The 20,266-nt window shown below is 43.4% G+C and overlaps 1 protein-coding gene across 6 annotated transcripts; it reads left to right on the top strand.

Moving 5' to 3' along the window:
- The first annotated feature begins 1,234 nt into the window (after positions 1 to 1,234).
- On the top strand, positions 1,235 to 9,000 carry LOC141653124 (nucleobase-ascorbate transporter 6-like). Of its 6 annotated transcripts, none has more exons than XM_074460778.1 (15): positions 1,235 to 1,458; positions 2,076 to 2,198; positions 3,224 to 3,321; positions 3,447 to 3,623; positions 4,086 to 4,186; positions 5,051 to 5,126; positions 5,248 to 5,307; positions 5,396 to 5,580; positions 6,060 to 6,156; positions 6,252 to 6,338; positions 7,101 to 7,159; positions 7,267 to 7,358; positions 7,469 to 7,546; positions 8,023 to 8,183; positions 8,532 to 9,000. In XM_074460778.1, the coding sequence occupies exons 2-15, from the start codon at positions 2,096 to 2,098 to the stop codon at positions 8,748 to 8,750; spliced, it is 1,593 nt and encodes a 530-aa protein (XP_074316879.1). In that variant the 5' UTR covers positions 1,235 to 1,458; positions 2,076 to 2,095; the 3' UTR covers positions 8,751 to 9,000. The 6 variants fall into 6 exon arrangements, with proteins under 6 accessions (XP_074316879.1, XP_074316884.1, XP_074316880.1 ...); XM_074460783.1 differs by having other exon boundaries at positions 1,359 to 1,458; positions 2,080 to 2,198; XM_074460779.1 differs by lacking the exon at positions 1,235 to 1,458 and adding an exon at positions 1,461 to 1,676.
- Positions 9,001 to 20,266: the final 11,266 nt, after the last annotated feature.

Below are 20,266 nucleotides of genomic sequence, written 5' to 3'. Positions count from 1 at the left end.
TTTCACAACTACTCTTAAGTCTTAACCCCATCAAACCACATATGTCGTCGTTTTCGTAAGAGCATCACTTTATTGGCCTTTGATAAAAAAAATTGTTTGGATGTCGGAGAAAACGGTAAAGGGGTCGAGCTTCAAACTATAAATTTCGTGAGTGAAAAGGTTTAACTATTAAATTAAGGGGGTGACGGATTATAATTTTCGTCGAGAAGTGAGAAAATAAGTGGTTTTAGCTCTTTTTTGTAAGTCCTGTTATTTTAGGTTGAATGGAGTAGAACTGAATTGAGGTGAATTGAACTGAAGTGAAATGAAATTTGCCAAGATGAAAATAACTGAAATGAATTGAGTTGAATAAGAGCTGAAATTAAACCGAAATAAAAGAGTCTACTTAAAAGTGTTATAATTACATCACAATAATTAACATTAAATAAATCACGAAATAAGGAAAAAATGTTGTCAATTAAAATGGTTAGCATTAAATGGAACATACACCATGACAATTGTTGTCTTAGATTTAAGACCGTTTTTAATAAAAAGGAAATGATAAATATAACCTTGACTGTATTTAAGGAATTGAGATAACCTGTCCCATTTTTATGTCCTATACCTTACGTTCTTGACACATTACACATAAGATAATAAAAATAGTAATAATATATATTAAATGGTTTATGTGTTAATAGGAAAAGTGATGGGACACAAGATATGACAAAAAATGAGACAAAAGATTTGCATTGGTATTTAAGGAGTTATAAGAAAATAAATAATATTTGTACTCGTATTAATTGCATTGAGTAATGTGTAATTTGATTTTTAATGCCTAAGTTAACACCATATATAGAAGGTATTAAATGTTTAAATACAGCCAAACTCTAAGGACTATATTTAATATTAGCTTAATAAAAACTCATGAAAACAAATACTCCCTCCTATTCATTCATTTTGTCCCTCTTTCCTTATCGAAGCTAGTCGGATTTTTATCCTTCTTTCCTTTTTTGGTAACTTTTGTGTAGTCCAAATTTAATTACACGTGGGGTAGAGTGGAATATAGTGTTTTGTGTGGTCAAAATCATTTTTTTTAATTCTTGTGCAAAATAAAAGGAGGACAAAATGAATGAATATGATAGAATACTATATACCGTCTTGAGTTTAAAAGGGATCTTACACAAGGATTTGAACAAAATAAGCAAACAAATTTTTTTATAAAAAAACAATCAATTTTTTTTTCTAACCAAAAGGGTATGATAAAATTTGTAAAAATAACTTGGAATAAAAATAAAATAAAGTTAAAAGTAAATCCCAGATAAAGTTAGGCAGAGAGTAGAAAAAGGGACAAATGGTCATAAGTTGAGCTCATTACTGAGCTAAAGAGTAAAGAGGAAGGACCCTTCACTCAGACATTGTTTGTTATTCTTCTTCAACCAAAATTTAGTACTGTACTACAACAACAACAAAAATAAGGTAAACTTTCATAAATTTATTGACTTTTTTTCCCTTTTTTTTTAGCTTTTTTGTTGGTCCAGCTTTTCATTTCCACTTGATATTGCTTTGTTAATAATGTAAAGTTTTGATTTTTACTATAAAGTTTCAACCTTTAACTCTCATTCTACTACAACATTCATTTTCCATGATTACTTTTCACTATTACTAGGTCACATCTTGTTTTGTTTGATCTCTAGGTAGGTTTGGATGCTTTTCGATTAATCTTGTTTAAGACCGTCTTAACTTAAGTTTACGATAAAGTTAGTTGTTATTCTAGCTAGCATTAAATGAAACACGTAGCATAAAAAGTAAGACGGTCTCAAATGAGATTTTGTGTTTTAGTAGTGGATGTCCATGTGCAGTTGGGTTTGTTCCTTAAAGTAGTTCACACACTTACACTATAGTAGTACTCTAGTTTTTGTTCTTGTTGGGTTATTTTTGTGGAGTTTTCAGGGAAATTAATGAAATTTCTGAAGTGGGTTTAATTAATGAGGTTGTAGTTCATCTGTTTATAAGAAAAAGGTAGAATCTTGGATCTGGGTTTTGATTTAATTTGCTGATTAATTGATTTTTGATGATTTTTTTTGGTGTTTAAGGAAGTTAAGTAGAGGTTAAGATGTCAGGAGCAGCACCAGCTAAGGCAAGTGAACCAGCACCACATCCACCTAAAGATCAATTACCAAATGTTTCTTACTGCATTACTAGTCCTCCTCCATGGCGTGAGTCGCTCTCTTTCTCGAATTACGGTGTACAACGGTTCTTTTGTATGTTAAATAGCTCATTTAGTCGTTTATTGATAGTAATAAACGAGTGTTTGACCAATTGAAGTGCCTTATTCTATAATTTGTGTTACTTTGTTGTTTGACACTTACTAATTCTGGTTACATGCTATTTTGATTAGTTAGTTAGTTAAGAGTGTATGAGAAGTAAGCGGGATCACTTGGTGGATTGGTTGGCGATTTATAAGATTGATTATGGACTTTTTTGCTAACTTTGTCATGGATATATTTACAATTGTTTTCTTCTTTTGCTTAAAAGTATGTGTGCTGTTCATTTATTTTTTCTTGCTTTAAATGTTTGATACTTTGTTCTCTTTTGGTGAGTTCTTCTTTTTGTTTAGATTTTGTAGTTGGAAACGGAATATAAATTGTGATCTGCTTTTCAAATTTATGGTTTCTGGTTTGAGGCATGTAACTGTAGGTGCTATACTGGGTAAAGATGAATTTGCAGCAATTGTTTCTCTGCTTGTACTTTAGTTGGAATTCATTTCCTCTCTATGCTGATAATCGCAGTTTAAACCATGTCATTTTAAGCATGTATGGATAAGGGCTAGAGTAATTTGCCTCTGGTGTCCCATAGAAAATTTACGATATGATTTTTAGATAAAGCTTAATAATTTTTAGAACACCAAAATTGAGCCAAATGCAAGAAGAATTTTCATGTACTTACACATATATTTGCCAGTAGATGTGGATGGCTATGTGCTCAGGCGCTCCTTTCAAGTTTCTACGAAGTAAACAATGGTGACTTTCAGACTGGGTTAACGTACTTAGTGTTCATGCAGTATTCTCACCTCTTCTGTAGTTTAATTTATCTACCTGTGGCATATGAGGCTACGATCACATCGGCTCAGTTAGGCCTTAAGGTTCAGGGCTATCTTAGAATTAAGTTTCGTAATTGCTCATTAATATCAAGTTGAAAGTTGTATATTTCTGTCCACTGATGAAGCTATCAATCATTGCAGCCGAGGCTATTCTACTGGGCTTTCAACACTATATTGTGATGCTTGGCACTACTGTTCTCATCCCTAGTGCTCTCGTTCCTCAGATGGGGGGTGGAAAGGTCAGTCAAACATTAAATATGGTTAAGAAGCTGAATGTTTTTCTATCACTTGGCATTTTGACGTGGTTTATGATTTGTACACATTTTTCTGATTAGTCTTTTTGCTCCTTTTTCCCTTTTGATAGACCGAGAAAGCTGAAGTTATACAGTCACTACTTTTCGTTGCTGGTTTGAACACACTTCTGCAGTCTACTTTTGGAACTCGTTTGCCGGCTGTAATAGGCGGATCTTATACTTTCGTTGCACCCACAATTTCCATCATCTTGGCTGGTCGATACAGTAATATCCCAGACCCAATAGTGGTTAGTGCTATGAATTTTAATCTTCTGTCTATGTTAATGTTTTAGCTGTCTCTTGCAAATTAAATATATTGAATGACGATGTAAGGTTTGAATTTAGTTTTCTAGCATGTAACTCTTTCGATAGTGCTTAAATTTGACCCCTTCTTCCCCAAAGAAAGGCATCAAGAGAGCATTTTTTTTAGCACTGAAGCATTCTCTATGTTATGTCTCTGTCCTCCGCCCTCACCATGTCATTTATACACACTAAATTTCCACATTGCAATCCTATATTAAGAATAAAAAAAGGGTCTGATTTTTTTTTTGCAATGGTTGAACTTGCTCTCTGCATTAAGAAGAATGTCATAATAGAGGCTATAGAGCTGAATCAGCTGATACCAAGAAAGCAATATGGTAAATCAGTTACTTGATTTTCTGCACAATCTCTTCTTGTTTAATTCTGAAATAATAATTTTGTCTACTCAGAAATTCAGGTCAATTATGCGAGGAATACAGGGTGCTATGATTGTAGCTTCAACCCTTCAAATCGTCCTTGGCTTCAGTGGACTATGGCGCAATGTCACAAGGTGAGTCCGTAGTTAGCATTAGTGATCGTCTTTTTTTACATCGTGATATGTGTAGGTGCCTATTCACTGCATTGCTCATTACAGCCCTTGTTATGTGAAATAATGTTCTTTTCCGATAAACAAATCCTGCACATATATTTCTCTGTATATTGAAGTCCACACCTTTATCCCTTACCGTCTAGGAACTCAAAACTGTATCACTTCTTTACCATGGCTACCTAAACAATCTAAATAACATTTGGTAATCTTTTGAGTCAGTGTTGGTTACAATTGATCAAATTTATCTCTGAATACAACTTCTTATTTCATTTCCGTTTGCAGCATCACCTTAGCTATGTACTTGTGCTTATAAGTCAAGCTTAATATACACTTGGTGAAGCCGTTAAATTAGCATAAATGCAATTTTTGTTCTGTCTCAAACTCTCAATCTTATATTGCTTCGAAAAAATTAGTGGGCCATAGATCATTTCCTTCTCTACTCTTTCACAAATAGGTTCAAAGCGTGTTAATGCTCTGTATGTTTGAGTGTGAGTAATTATTCTGCAGTTAATCTCTTGCATTCGTGTGCAATTCTTCAATGACAATGCGTCGTCGCTTACTTGACATTACTGTTTGCATCAACCTAACAAAGACACATTCACTAATTTCTTATTTGGTGCTCAATACTCTAATCTCAGTTCTTTTTCTGAACAAAAATAGCTTGTCTTGGTTAGGGTAGCCGAAAGCATGAAATTGTATGTTATGTGCAGAAAAACAGCGTCTTTGCAAAGTGCAGTAGTGCACACACAAAATACCTGATTTTGTTTATCTAACTACCTAAAAGGTTGATGGAACTCTTACCATTGTTATTTGCATGTCTTATAGGTTCCTTAGCCCATTGTCAGTGGTTCCTCTGATATCTCTAGTTGGTTTCGGACTGTATGAGCTTGGTTTTCCTGGGGTAAGGAAATATTTTGTTAATTAGTGTGCGGTCTGTCTTGATTATTTTTTCTATTGGCCATTTCTAGCTGAGCATCTTTCAGCTTTACATATCACTTATAGCAAGTGTTGACCTGTTATAGGTGGCAAAGTGTGTAGAGATTGGGTTGCCTGAGCTTGTGATTCTGATCTTCGTTGCAGTGGTAAAATTATTAAAATACTTTATTTACTGCTGAATTAATCTCTATGCTGTCTTGACCTGCCTATTGATATACCAATGATATTTTGCAGTATCTATCTCAAGCAACAAAATTCGGAAAGCATGTGTTTGAGCGGTTTGCTGTTCTATTCTCCGTGGCTATAGTTTGGCTATATGCACATATTCTAACGGTTGGCGGAGCATATAATCACGCTGCACCAAAGACACAGGTCTCATGTCGAACTGACCGCTCTGGACTCATAACTGGAGCTCCATGGTAGCTTGTGCTCTATCCCTTATTGTATTCTTACCTATGTTCAGTTTCTTAACTATGTTCAGTGGACAAACTAGAAAGTTTGTTAGTGTACATAGGACGTATTAGCACTAGTTTGTGCAAGCGGAGACGTTCAATCTCACAAGCAAATTGTCGGGCTATAAACTAAATAAAACATGCTTTTCGTAAAGCAGCATTTAACCCCATATATTTCTGTATCTGAAAACCACAGCCAAATGTTTGACCCTATCTTTGTAGGAGTAAGCAGTAAGATTTCTAAATTGCCAGAGAGGTGTTGGCATCTAGTCTCCGATATCGGAACTTAAACATCCATTTTGCTCCATTTGTTAACCTTTGTGGAAATGCTCCCTCTAAAAACAGGGAATTACTGTCTTGGACATCAGAAATGAAAAAAAATTACAATGCTTTAAGAAAACAAATTACTTAAAACATGTTGGTAAGATTACAATGTTTCTTTGCAGGATAAGAGTCCCCTATCCCTTTCAATGGGGAGCCCCGACATTTAACGCTGGTGAAGCCTTTGCCATGATGTTTGCTTCCTTTGTTGCTCTTGTAGAGGTTTGTATCTTGTTTCCTTATAATTTTACAGTGCTTGGCAATAATATAACATCGACAATCTTCATTACTGAGCATTACTCTTGTTGAATATGCAGTCCACTGGGGCTTTCATCGCGGTTTCCAGGTCAGCGAGTGCAACAATGATGCCACCTTCAGTTCTCAGCCGCGGTGTTGGTTGGCAGGTCAGTTAAAAGGGTTGCTCTGAACACCTACTTTTACTTCCCATTTTGGTTCGATAGTCTGTATACTTTTATTGGTATAACTAGCCAGTGACTCTTGTTGGTATACATACTTTGAGAACCATTTGCATACTTCGAACTCGGAAGTCTCCGTCAATTTAATTCCTGTTGATTTGTTCTACAATATAATGTTCTATATCTAATTTGAGACATCCGGCATCTGAAGTCGGAGTGAGATGGTTAGTGTGCACTAATCTGTCCTTACAATCGGTACCCACTCACCCAGAACCCAGTTTATCCAATTCCATTTCAAGCCCAACAATCGGACTCCTTGACAAGGTTGCTGTCTTGGGTCTACAGTTGTGGCATTGTACTTGTGATCACTAATAAAGTGATTGTGAGCCATGACTCACTACTCATAAGCTATACAATTTCACCCTATGGGGCTTTGACGTGTCATGGACTCATGACGACTAACGATGCCATGATATTTAGAACAAGTAGCTCAGTTAAGGGAAAGTTGGAGGACCACACAGGGAGAGTTGTGAGTATCCCCATGGAATTGCTATTTAGAAGTGGGTGTGGTTTATGTAAGTGCGGTTGGTGCCCTCGCTAATTGGCTTAAAGCTTGTGGTTTGATAGGATCAACCTCACTTCCAAACTACGTTAACGACTCTATTTCAAACCCAACACAAACAGCTTTAAATTCTGATGTGATGCAACTAGAATACTAAGGATTGAAATACAGTATTTTTTTTCTTATAGGGGGTTGGCATTTTGTTGTCCGGTTTGTTTGGAACTGCTGCTGGATCTTCCGTTTCCATGTAAGACGCAACTCTATCCTCTTAAGGATTTCAAGTATCTTAAATTTTGTGATATAGTGTAATTCAATTGCATTTGCATGGAATGTTCTAACTCGCTTTTACTGCAGTGAGAATGCAGGCCTCTTAACGCTGACCCGTGTTGGCAGTAGACGCGTTGTCCAAATCTCAGCCGTGTTCATGTTATTCTTCTCCATTCTTGGTGGGTACTTAAATAAGTGTTTTGAATAATAGCTCTTAAGATGAATTAGTTACGACTTGCTACAACTCTCTGCATACTTGATTCTAAAATCATACTACGTAATATTGTAGGGAAATTTGGTGCAGTCTTTGCTTCAATTCCGCCACCAATTATTGCTGCTTTGTACTGCCTCTTCTTTGCGTATGTTGGTAAGTGTGGTGCCTGAAACTCTGATATAATAAAGCCACAAAATCTGTCCTTTGTATATCGAAGTTAAAAGCTCCTGATATGTGATTTCTCGCTATATAATGACCTATAAAAAAGATAATATTGCAGGAGGTTAGATAAATAGTTGGTACATGAAATTGTTCACGAAGTCATTGATACTCATGACCTGTGGTTGAAGCCATCAATATCAAACACCGTGTATGTAATTCCGTGACAACAGACACTTTAAAGTTTAAACACCAATACTTAAAAACTTTTTCAGAGACTTAATCCACATTGGTAAACGGGTGCAGTTGCAAATGTTGTATGTGTTTCAGTATTTGTGAAAAAGAGGCCAACCTCCAAAAGAGAAATATAGACTACGAACATGGAAAATCGACTCAAAATTCACAAAGAAAAAGAAGTAAACAACCTACACATTTGGTAAATGTTACTCAGAAGTTTTACATTCTTGCAGGTTCTGTTGGTTTAAGCTTCCTGCAATTCTGCAATCTCAACAGCTTTCGCACCAAGTTTATTCTCGGGTTTTCCATTTTCTTGGGATTATCCATCCCTCAATACTTCAATGAGTATGAAGCAATCAATGGATATGGTCCCGTTCATACAAGCGCCAGATGGGTACGCTTAATAATTTCAGCCTGTTTTGTTTTCTTCGCCGCTACTTTTTCCTCTGAGTTTCAGCTATGTATTTTTTTATAATAATTCCAATGCCAAACTCTTTCCAAACCCAATCCGAAACTCGACTTGACCCATGATGTAAATTGGGTCAGTTTTGGTTCTGAAATGGAGCGAATAATGAGCCTGGTTGGCTTTAAAAATAATCGTTTTGGAGTAGGTTCGAAAACATTACGTTTGTGGAAAAGATTCTACTACTGGTCGGTCAAGTGGGTCGTAATGCAGTATTGAACTCAATTGCAATCTCTACTTTTGACTGAAATTATTTCCTGTCATCCTTGTAAATAACAGTTCAACGACATGGTTAACGTTCCATTCTCCTCCGAAGCCTTTGTTGCTGCCATCGTGGGATATTTCCTCGACAACACGCTACACAGAAAAGATGGTACAATCAGGAAGGATAGGGGTAAGCATTGGTGGGACAAGTTCAGAACCTTCAAGAGTGACACAAGAAGTGAGGAATTCTACTCCCTTCCGTTCAACCTCAATAAGTACTTCCCGTCTGTTTGATTTTCAACACCTCATGCTGGTCTCGAAAGAGAACCTAGACCTCTTTTGGGCAGTATAAGGCTCTTGCCTATAGGAATCATATAATTCAATCAAGTATCCTATGACACGATATAGTTCCGAGTATAGATTAGTTTCTTAATCTTTGTAGGGTGCCTTTAGAACAATTATTTTGTTCGTTCCTGTGTTTGTACATCAATTATGTTAATTGTATCGAGAAGCAAGCCAAGTAAACAAGGGCGCTTATTTTTCATTTATCGGTTTACTGACAATGGTAGCTCTGCTTGTACTAGCCTTCACAAGTTCTTTTAGGAGACGCTTTTATGATAAGATTATCACGTGTCACGACATACTTTTAGCTATTTATTTTAATTTTGCCTTCTTACAAACTCGATTTAAAATTCTTACAGAAAAAACCCTTTTGCAGCATTGATACAATAAACTCGGTTTGTAATCAGGGCGCATCTCCGGTATTTTATTTCGTTGCTGCAATAATGTCTTATATTTACTGCACAAATGAGAACAAGAAGATTTAAGGACATGGGATTCCTAGAATTTCTGATTTCAATAAAAAGAAACCAAAAATCTAAAAATTTGAGAGAAATGGTGAGTGGATATTGTGATAAGAATTGGGTAATGCTGAGAAGTCAGAAGCTCCACAATGTCTTTGTTTTCTGGTCATTGTCTTTACAAAATTACAATGATTCTCTGAAAATCACATCAAAACTGATAAATATGCTTTGAAAGTGAGCTACATTTTTGTTCCTACTAAACAAGTGTAATAGAAAAGGGATTCAAAACTGCGACCGCTTATAATATCTCCGTTTCAATCACCAGTTAATACGGAGTATTGCTTTAGTCACTAATATACTTGTTAAATAATATACCCCGATAATTAAACATTATTTGTAGAACATTTCCAAGTTGGAATTTTGCATTATCAATTACTCAACAAACTTTCATATCCTTGACATTAAATGACATATGAGGCTATTAAAACCTTTTTGAATTATGAGTATGTCATAACGAAATAACTCATAGCAAAAGCTTGTACAAAAAAATAATGTTATTGCAGTGCATATCCTTGTATTCGGTAGACGATTGTTAAGATTATTGAAGGGAGATGATAATAAGGGAGATTATATTATTGAGTTGTTGTTTTACATCGATAGGGTGAGGTATTTATAATACCTCCCAACTTAGTGAAACCCTAACCCTAAAATGGCCAACCCTAATGGTAGTCGGGCCTAGTATAGGCCCAATATCCTAATAACGATACTAACCTTTACTTTTAACTACTCCGTATAAGAAAAAGAATTTGTTTTACTCGGATTTGTACTATTTTGTGTCTAACCAGTTTGTCTTGCTTAAAACAGACATATTCATTTTAAGATTGAAATTGGTGAAACCACACACCGCTTAGATAGATGAGACAATTTTTGCGATTATTTCTAGGCGTTTGTCTATCTATCATATTTGACTCGTTTTAAATTTAATAAGCGTTAAAAATAATAATAATAATTACGGAGTATTATTATTAATATTATTATTATTATTATTATTATTATTATTATTATTAGAAAAACAATTATCTTGGAGGAAATGAGTGGGCTAAGCAATACACAAATTCTTGTTTGTGACGGCATATATCCGTCACTCTTGAGTGACGGATACCATTTTATCTCACAAAGTACCCACTTTTTCTCTCTCTGCAACACTATTCATGTGGTCCCCTTTCTCCACTAACCCATTTTGTTACCATTTTAACTCACAAAATATCCGCCACAAATGATAACCCGTCACAAGAGAGACCAATTGTAAGCAATAAGCATGCCATTATTCAGAAATGATACAGATAGAAGAGAGAATTGGAGTACATTATTTATTTATGGACCATTTGATTGATTCATATAATAATAAGGACCACTGCAAGTACATTGTATGAAGTATGAAGTATCCACTCATTGAGTGGTTCTGATTCATATCATACCAGATTTGCTTATTCTTTTCTTAATTATTATCTTGTTAGGTTAATCACAATAAACTAGTGTCATCATATACTTCTCTAATGCAATTGCCAATAGAGCTGACATGGCATCTCAGTTTTTTTCCACAATCTGACATGGCGGTAAATTAAAGACACTAGAATTTTGTTTTTTTTAAAAAAAAAAAATAATAAACGGAATAACAAAACAACAGCATACAATATAGGATATGGGATATATTGTTTTCTGTTCCGGGTGTAATTGCAGAGCAGTTATTTATTACCACCCGTGCTTGTAGAATGACGTCTTTGATTGAATCCTCCTTTCGATCTCCAAAAAATGAAACAAACCGAGGGCTCGGCTTTGGACCGAGCGAACTCACTCCGACGCTCAAGTCGAAACTTAGAGAGAAGTAGTTGTTCTTGGCGAAGTATATATTGTAGAGAGATAAGGAAGATATTCACTGGATGAATAGTGATTCTTAGGTTAAATTGTGGATCCCCTCCTCAATGAGGGTTGAGGAGTATTTATAGACTTTCACCTTTTGTCACGTAGTGGCCAAGTGGCCAAGTGGCTAGCGGTGAAAAGATCCGAGCTACCCTCGCCGAGGGACCTATGGCGAGCCGGGCGGACCTGTCGACTCGCCGAGGGGTCTTGGATATGAGTTCGCGGATATGTGCCCGGCCGCTTAGTTGCTGTGGTCGAGTCCAAGAGACAGACCGACAGTGCGTCGGTTAAGTAGCCCAAGTCGTTGACTTGCTTGTGGATATCTTTGACCTTGCTCAATATGTTGACTCGGTCGGAGGGCGAGAATATGCCCCATCAATTTGCCCCCGCGTAGTCTATGCTTGGTGTAGTATGGGCTCCGATGTATGTTGAGCGTATATTCTGCGTAAGACAAAATTTTACGCCCGCTTCTTCTACCTCGGCTTGGTTACGCTTTAGGCCGTACCATATCCCCCTCCACATGGATGTGTAAAGGGCATCCGATGTGGAAAAGAAAGTGACGCCGGCCGAGACCAGGTTGAGAGCGCCGGTTGTTTTTGATTGCCCCCGGCCGGTGCTACCTAGCCTGGTTGATCATGTGACCGGCGGAGAACGGATACTTAAGAATTTGTTGAGGAAGATGAATAGGCAGAGAGATATGAAGGGGCGTGTTGAAGACGCTTGGTCATCATTGCATTGATTGACGTTCAACCGTTGCAACGATTGACATTCCGTGGTTGCATGTCCGACACGTGTCCTGTTGATTGGTCGACGTTTTATGGGTGCCCCGATTGGTCCTTCTTCATGGGCTTTCCCTTATAAATAGGGCGTTAGTCCCTGAAATTGGCCACCAATTTCATTTTCTCTAAAATTTTCTTCTCTCTAAACTTTCAAGGGCTTCTCTCTCTTCTAATCTTCAGTGTCGTTACATCGGCTGGTGTTTTTCTTCAAGGTAAACAAACAAATCTTTCTCAATCTCTTATTTTGTTAATTGTTGCTACCATGTCTTCTGCTGATGCCGGACCTAGTAACCGTGCGCCGGGGGGTTCCCCGTCGCGTCTTGATGAAGAGGAGGCACTGGCCGCCGTCCCGCTAAGGTCCGGGGGTCCTAGGTCTCCTTCTCCCGAGGTTGACCCGAAAGCTTTGGAGGGTTGGGAGGATGATGACGAGGCCGATGAAGACTTTGATGATGACGGTGAGGAAAGGGTTCCTTCTGGTGATGTGAGGCCGCATATCCTGGATCACGGCGAGGCTCGTGATGATCGGTCTTGACCGTGCACAGGTCCAAGAATTCGCCATTGTTCGGTGAAACTCTTTTCGAGGGTCATTTCTCCTTCGGTGAGGGGTACAAAATTGTTATCCCCGAGGAGGGTCAGGGCGATCTGTTGTCCTCCCCCGGTCACATCGGCGTATATATCGTGCACCGGAGTATGGGCTCCGGTTTCCTTTGAATGAATACGTCACGGCCATCATCAAAGCTATGAACGTCGCTGTGGCTCAACTGCATCCGTTGGCCCTTAGGACGATAGTTGGCTTCGTGTGGCTCTGTCTCTTTAAGGGGGAGGCCCCTACAGTTAACTTATTCCGCCGGCTTCATCATCTTCGGCCATCGACCCCCGGTAAAGTGGGGTGGTACAACGTGCAGATGGAGTCGGGCTACGCTTCCGTTGACAAGCTTTCCTCCTGCAAGGACTGGAAAGAGCGGTGGGTGTACGTTAAGGTGCCGGGTGACTATCCGCGCCTTCCTTCCAAAGATCAAGTCAACTTGCGGTGAGAGAGTAAGGGGGAGCGTGAAAATGGGTCTCCGAGTAAGCTCAAGATGGACGCCGATGAGGTTCCTCTTAATGCGGATGAAGAGCGGGCGTCACGGTACTTTTGATCTTTGAGACAGGATGGGTGCCCCGACTCGATTATTCTTCAGATGAGCTGCTTTGCCGCGTCGGCCTCATACCTGCCCTCAACCAGGGTGAGTAGGGTCGGTGTGAGGCCCATTTTTGCTTTATGCTCTGTTTTTAGATCTTTGTTTTACTTTTTTATGTAACTCTTATCGGTTTCTTACACCGGTTTGGCCAGATCTGCCTGGGGGACCTTGAAGAGGTTAGGGCTTGATAAGGACGGGAAGGTCGTTCAGCGGCAACCTCAGGCCGACGCGCGCGATCGTAGACTGGCTCCCAACGAACTCATGGACAAACAGCTGAAGGCACTGGATCCGGCGGCGGCTCAAGCACGGGTTCTCGGAGGCGTGCCGAAAAGAAAACCAAAGGCGTCCGGTCGGCGGCGGCGTCGATCCCAACTCCTCTTCAACCCCAACGGTCCAGAAGGAGCATGTGGAGGTCATCGATGTCTCCGAGGAGGTGGTGACCGTTGCGAAGGGCCCTCCCCCTCCAAAGAAGAGAAGAGAGCCACTGCCGGCTTCTACCGTTGCCGGGGAAAATAATGATTCACCCGGTCCCTCATCTAAGAAGGCCCGGACTGGTACGCACCTAACCTGTGGTTCAGACTTAGCTGGTTCATTATGCATTTCCGATGACGACTCTCGATGTGTCAATGAATGTTGACATGGATGCGCTGTGTGAATTTTTTGTAGATCCACCGTCGGCACCGCCATTCTCACCGAGCGGCGATTAGAGAAGCGACTGAGAAGGCGGGTGACAGAAATGTCACCGTTGACTCCTCACTCCAGAAGGTTCCCCCCGCCGAGCTTGTGGCAGAGGGGACGAGAATATACAAGAGGTTGGCGAAGTGGACTCAACTAGCCGGCTCCCACATTATGGAGCAGGAAAAGGTCATGGCCCAGGCTGCGCCACTGATCGAACGGCTTAAGCTTGATCTTTCCGCTGCAAAGGGGGAAGCCGGGAAGGTTAAGCTTGACCTCCTTGCTGCTCGAAAGCGTGTGGAGGAAGCTGAGAAACTGCTATTGGCCGAGAGGGCCAAAGTTGAGGCTGCTGATGCCACCTCTGCCAAGTTGCTGGAGGAGCGGGACAGGTATAAGGGCGGCTACGACGCCGTTGTTGCCAAGAGGGAAGAATGGAGGGAAATGTATTTGGCTCAGTCGGAGGCACACAGGGACACTAGGGCTGTCCTTGCCCAAAGGGAGAAAGATATTGAGATGCTTCAAACTGAGATCATCCCTACCATGTGCGCTCAATTCCGGGATCAGGCCGAGGAAGCGACCAGGGAGGCAATCAAGAGGCTCATTCCTGAAGGCTCCTTCCCGTGGGAGAAATTTGAACAGCTTCTGGATGAGATGGCCGATCTTTGCGGAAAAGCGGCCGCGAAAAGGCGGAGGCGGCGGGCGGCTCGATATCCGAGGCCAAGGCGGCCTACGATGCAAAGGTGAAGGAGGCCAAAGAGGAGGTGAAAGGTGAAGGCACGTGGAAATGACGAGCTTTCCTCGGGCGGCCACCGAAGATGATCTGCTGCTGCCGATGGTGGGCAAAGAACAAGCGTAGGGAGACGGGCGGTCGTCACCAGACTCACCCGGCGTCTCGGATAGCTTTAGCTGTTCGGGGGCCAACTACTGAGCCTTTCCTCCCTGCCATCTTTTGGCGCTTCAAATGTCATGTCTGTAACCTTTTGCTTTTCTTTTCCTTGTTTTTGTAATACTTTGGTAGGTTGTGTTTTGGCGTATCCCTATGGGGACGGCCGTCGTCTGTATCCTTCTCATTTGTAAACTTATCATTTTTAATAAGAGTTTGCTTATTTTGCCTCTGGCTTGGCCGAGGTCTTCTCTTGTCTTCTTGCGTTATTAATTGAGCGCTTCTCATCTTTACCTTTGGCTTGGCCGAGGTAGCTAGAATGCGAATCTCAACTGCGTTTAACGTCTTTTTCTTGAACATGTTAGCGTGTTGGTCGCTTCCTCTTTCACTCTCGGTCTAGCCGAGGCGTCGGAATTGCGCTTCCCAACCGCCGTGGTGAACATGTTAGCGTATCGACCGTTGTGTCCCCTGCCAGGCCTTCGGTGGGCCGAGGCGACTAGGGGTTACGGCGCGACAGCGTTCGTTAGCGTATCGACCGTTGTGTCCCCTGCCAGGCCTTCGGCGGACCGAGGCGACTAGGGGTTACGGCGCGACAGCGTATGTTAGCGTATCGATCGTTGTGTCCCCTGCCAGGCCTTCGGTTGGACGAGGCGACTAGGGGTTACGACGCGACAGCGTATGTTAGCGTATCGATCGTTGTGTCCCCTGCCAGGCCTTCGGTTGGCCGAGGCGACTAGGGGTTACGACGCGACAGTGTATGTTAGCGTCCCGATCGTTGTGTCCCCTGCCAAGCCTTCGGTTGGCCGAGGCGACTAGGGGTTACGACGCGACAGCGTATGTTAGCGTGCCGATCGTTGTGTCCCCTGCCAGGCCTTCGGTTGGCCGAGGCGACTAGGGGTTACGACGCGACAGCGTATGTACCTCCTGGGGTGACTTCCGTGGCGTCTACTTCTTGATGGTGACTATGGGAGGGAAATGAACACTGATGGAAAACTTGGATGGTTCTTCATTAGATATAAACATGCGTCGGGGTGCCCACAGTTGTCTTGGGCACCTCCGCCGCTATACAAAGTATTTCCTGAGATTGTCAGTGTTCCAATGGCTCATCAAAGGCACACCCTCCATGTCTGTCACCGGCATGTACCCGCCTCATTTCTTCAACCACTTTGTAGGGACCTTCCCGATTAGCCGTCAGTTTACCATGAATGTTCCCTTTGTTGGTGGCGGCTGACTTTCTTAGGACTAGGTCTCCTACTTTTAAGTCCCTTTTGTGGACTCTTCGGTTGTAGGCTCTTTTCATTCGGTTTTGGTATACTGCCAAGTTGAGGCGTGCTGTATCTCGGCTTTCTTCGACCAGGTCTAGGGAGGTTCTTAAACCTTCCTCATTTTCAACCGGGTTAAAGGTGGTCGTTCCGTATGTCGGCACCGTTGCTTCAATTAGCGGGGATCGCCGGACCCATAGACTAAGTGGAATAGACTCGTACCCCGTTGCTTCTTTCTCTCGGGTTCGCAGGGGACCACAGACGCCGGTAGTTCATCGGCCCATCTTCCCTTTAGGTCTTCAACTGTCTTCTTCAAACCGTTGAGGATTGTTTTATTGGTCGCCTCCGCTTTGTCCATTGCTCTCTGTGGGTGACAGACGGAGGAGTATGCAAATTTGATACCAAGTTCCTCCAACCACTCATTATTGTGTCACTCCAAAATCTCGACCGTGGTCGAATACCATGACCTGGGTAACCCAAAACGAGTTATGACATTTTCCCATTACCTTTCTTACGGCCGCCGTCGTCTTCGCGAGTCTCGCTACAACTTCAACCCATTTGGTGAAGTAGTCAACGGCGACAATCAAGAACTTTCTTCCGTCGGATGCCGTTGGAAATGGCCCTAGTAGATCCATCCCCCACTGCGTGCAAAAGGAAGGGGACTAAGTACCTACTGCAGTCTCGGGATGGCGCATGTATCACCGGAGCATGCATTTGACAGTTGTTGCACTTTTTGGTTTTGGCTCTGAAATCCGCAAGCATGGTGGGCCAGAAGTAGCCGGCTCGTAGAGCTTTGTGGGCTAGTGTTCTTGCCCCCATGTGATGGCCGCAGATGCCTTCGTGAATTTCTGTCGAAGATAGCTCCGCGTCGGGTGGACCGACGCACTTCAGAGTGGCCTCGTCACGGACCTCCCGTACAATTCTCCTTCAAACACCAAGTACCTCGCTTGCGATCCTCTTTATATTCTCGCGAGAGACTGCGGTCCTCCCAGAATTCATTTGTCAATTTGTATTTCATTATCGGGGTCATCCACGTCGTCTCGGTTTCTATGTTACCCACCATGCCGACGGCCTCAGTAATGCTCTTGGCATTCCTGATGTCCACCAGCACGGTTCGGCTGACATTCTTGATGGTTGAACTGGCAAGTTTTGAGAGAGCGTCGGCTCGGTTGTTCTCGCACTGGAATGCATTGTATCAGAAAAGATTTCAACTTTGAGGTGTCAGCTTTTACCCTTTCCAGGTATCTTACCATTCCTTCGTCTCGAGTCTCGTACTCTCCTCTGATTTGATTAGCCACTAAAAGTGAATCTGTTTTCAAAATGATGTGTTTCGCCCCGGCAGCCCTAGCTAGCTCGACTCCGGTTATCACCGCCTCGTATTCGGAGTCGTTGTTTGAGGCCGAGAAGGTGAATTTCAAGGCGTACTCAAACTCGTCCCCGTTTGGGCTGACGATAAGTATGCCGGCTCCTGAGCTGTTCGTCGTGGAGGACCCGTCGGTGTATACCTCCCATACTCCGGGTTTTGCTCTTCTTGGTATGTGCACTCGGCCAGAAATCTGCTAGTGCTCGTCCCTTTATCGAGGGCCTCGGCTTGTATTGAATGCCGAAGCCGGATAGCTCTACTGCCCATTTGATGAGGCTGCCGGATTGCTCAAATTTTTCCAATGCTTTCTCCAATGGCTGGTCGGTTAAGACTGTCACGGGATGTGCGTCGAAGTAGGGTTTCGCTTTCCTTGCGGCGACGACAACGAAAAAGGCTGCTTTTTCAATCGGCGGGTAATTTCTCTCGGCGGGCAACAACGTATGGTGACAAAGTAGATTAGTGCTGCTGCTTGTTCTCTTCTCGACGACGATTACAGATCGACCGTGGCCGAGGTAATCGCTATGTACAGATATAGCGTCTCCCCCAAAGATCGGCCTGACAGGGGTTGGGAGATTCGAAGGTGAGCTTTCGCTTGCTTGAAAGCCGTGCTCTGCTCCTCCCCCACCAAGTCTTTATTCCCCTTCAACACTTTGAAGAATGGGGTGCTCTTGTCGGTTGACCGAGAGATAAAACGGGCAAGAGCCGCCATCCTCCCGATCGAGATCATAACCTCTTTTCGGTTCCTCGGCTCCCGGCAGTCCAAAGATTGCTCGGACTTTGTCCGGATTGGCATCAATTCCCCGGCGCCGACAAGCACGCCGAGGAACTTACCCGCCCGACACCGGTTGCATTTCATTGGGTTGAGCTTCATCTTGTATTTCCTTAGTGAACAAAATGTCTCGTGTAAATCGGCCAAGTGCTCGCTATCAGACTTGCTTTTTACAATAGCATCGTCGACGTAAGCCTCAATGTTTCGCCCGTTTTGATTTTGGAACACTTTGTCCACTAGTCTTGTGTAAGTTGCGCCGGCGTTCTTCAAACCAAACGGCATCATTTTATACATGTATGTGCCGTTAGCAGTGATGAATGCGCATTTGGGCATGTCTTCCTCGGCCATGAATACCGATGATACCCGAGAAGGCGTCCAGCAGGCTCGATAGTGTAGCTCGCCGTCGCGTCGATTAGACTATCTATCCGAGGCAAGGGATAGCAATCTTTGGGGCACGCTTTATTGAGATTGGTAAAATCTACACACATCCTCCACGCCCCCGACGACTTCTTCACCATTACAACATTAGCTAACCACTCAGGATAAGTACAGGCATGATAAAGCCCGCCGCCGCAATTTATCTACCTCGGCTTTGATGGCCTCATCCTTCTCTACCGAGGAGTTTCTCATCCTTTGCTTGACAGGGCGAGCGGTGGGGAGTACGTTCAGCTTGTGAACAATTACCTCCCGGCTTACGCCCGGCATCTCGGCCGCTGAGTAGGCGAAGACGTCTTTGTTCTTCCTCGGCAGGTCTAGGAGAGCAGCCCGAATTTTGGTTCCAGTTGACACCGATAGTTACGGTGCGCCCGGGTCAATTTCCACCTCTTCGCCTCGGCTCCCTCGACCATGCCGACAGTTGCATCCTGTTGCAAGGATGGGCTATTCCCCTTCTCTGTCTTCTTTGCCTTTTTGAGGGATTGCATGTTGCACCCTCTGGCGGATATCTGGACGTTGACCACCTCGTCCTTCTCGTCCTTGGAGACGAGCTTATGCGCTTCCCCGGTCCGAGACATACATCGTGTCGGGGCCCGATGGACATCACTGCGTCGGCCTCGCTCGGAGTGACTCGGCCTATGAGAACGTTGTAGGAGGACGAGCCGTCAATGACCACGAACTCGGACAGACGTTTTTAGCCGCATTCCCCTCGCCGAACATCACCGGCAGCCTGATTGACCCCAGGGGTACCAGGCCGGCCCCGGAAAAACTGTACAACGGATTGGTGCAGGGGCTCAAGTCTTCAACCTTCAAACCGAGGTTGAGAAAGCACTCTCTCGAACATGATGTTCGTGTAGGCGCCGTGTCAATCGGCACCTCTTGACCAGGTGGTTGGATATGTCCAAGTGGACTACAAGCGGGTCGTTTGAGGGGGCGATGACTCCCTCGTAGTCCTTCTTTCCAATAGTCACGTCGGGGGTGTTGGAAGCGGGGATCGCCGTTTTGGGCACAAAGTTGATGGCCTGATACAGCTCGTTCAGGTGCCGTTTGTGCCCATGAGCGGACCCACCGTTCTCGTTGCCCCCGATGACAACATGGATTACTCCTATCCGTTCAAAGACGGATTTCTTATTCGAGCCGCCGCATCGCCCTTTTGGCCTTTGGCGACATATTTTTCGAGGCTCCCCTTCCGGATCGCTCTTGATGGCATTCTTCGATGCCGGCGTTGTCGATTAAGTGGCCGGTGTGGCCATGGTACTCACAGATCGGCTCGTGTCATCGTCACTCCTCGGCCGGGAGGCCTTTCCCACTTCGACCCTCGTTCTTGCTCGGGCGAAGACCTCGGCGCGGACACGACCAGGGGTGTGATCATTGTACCGCTTCGCGGTTCGTTCTCGAACTCCCCGCGCGCCGCCGAGTTCATTTTCAGGACTTCGACCGTGACCTATTATCGTCACGGCGTCTTTCATCCGGGTTGTCCTCCCGGCGCTCTTATTTTCTCGAGTGCCCGGCCTCGCCGAGCTAAACCCAGTCTTGTGGTAGTCTTCCACCTTTATGGCTCCGATCGGCCATCTTCCCGGCGGAATCTAGGTTCAGCCGCCGCACTTGATGAGCTCATTTTTAGGTCTCCTCTCGGGAGGCCTTTCATCGCCGCAAGGTCGCCGCTCACACTGCTTCACTCACGAATCTGCCGAACCTTGGCGTCGAACCTCTTCACATAACTCGGAGAGACTCGCCTCC

The sequence above is a fragment of the Silene latifolia genome, chromosome 4 (genome assembly GCF_048544455.1).
Source record: "Silene latifolia isolate original U9 population chromosome 4, ASM4854445v1, whole genome shotgun sequence".
NCBI classification, from domain to species: domain Eukaryota; kingdom Viridiplantae; phylum Streptophyta; class Magnoliopsida; order Caryophyllales; family Caryophyllaceae; genus Silene; species Silene latifolia.
This window is presented reverse-complemented; position numbering and strand designations above follow the sequence as displayed.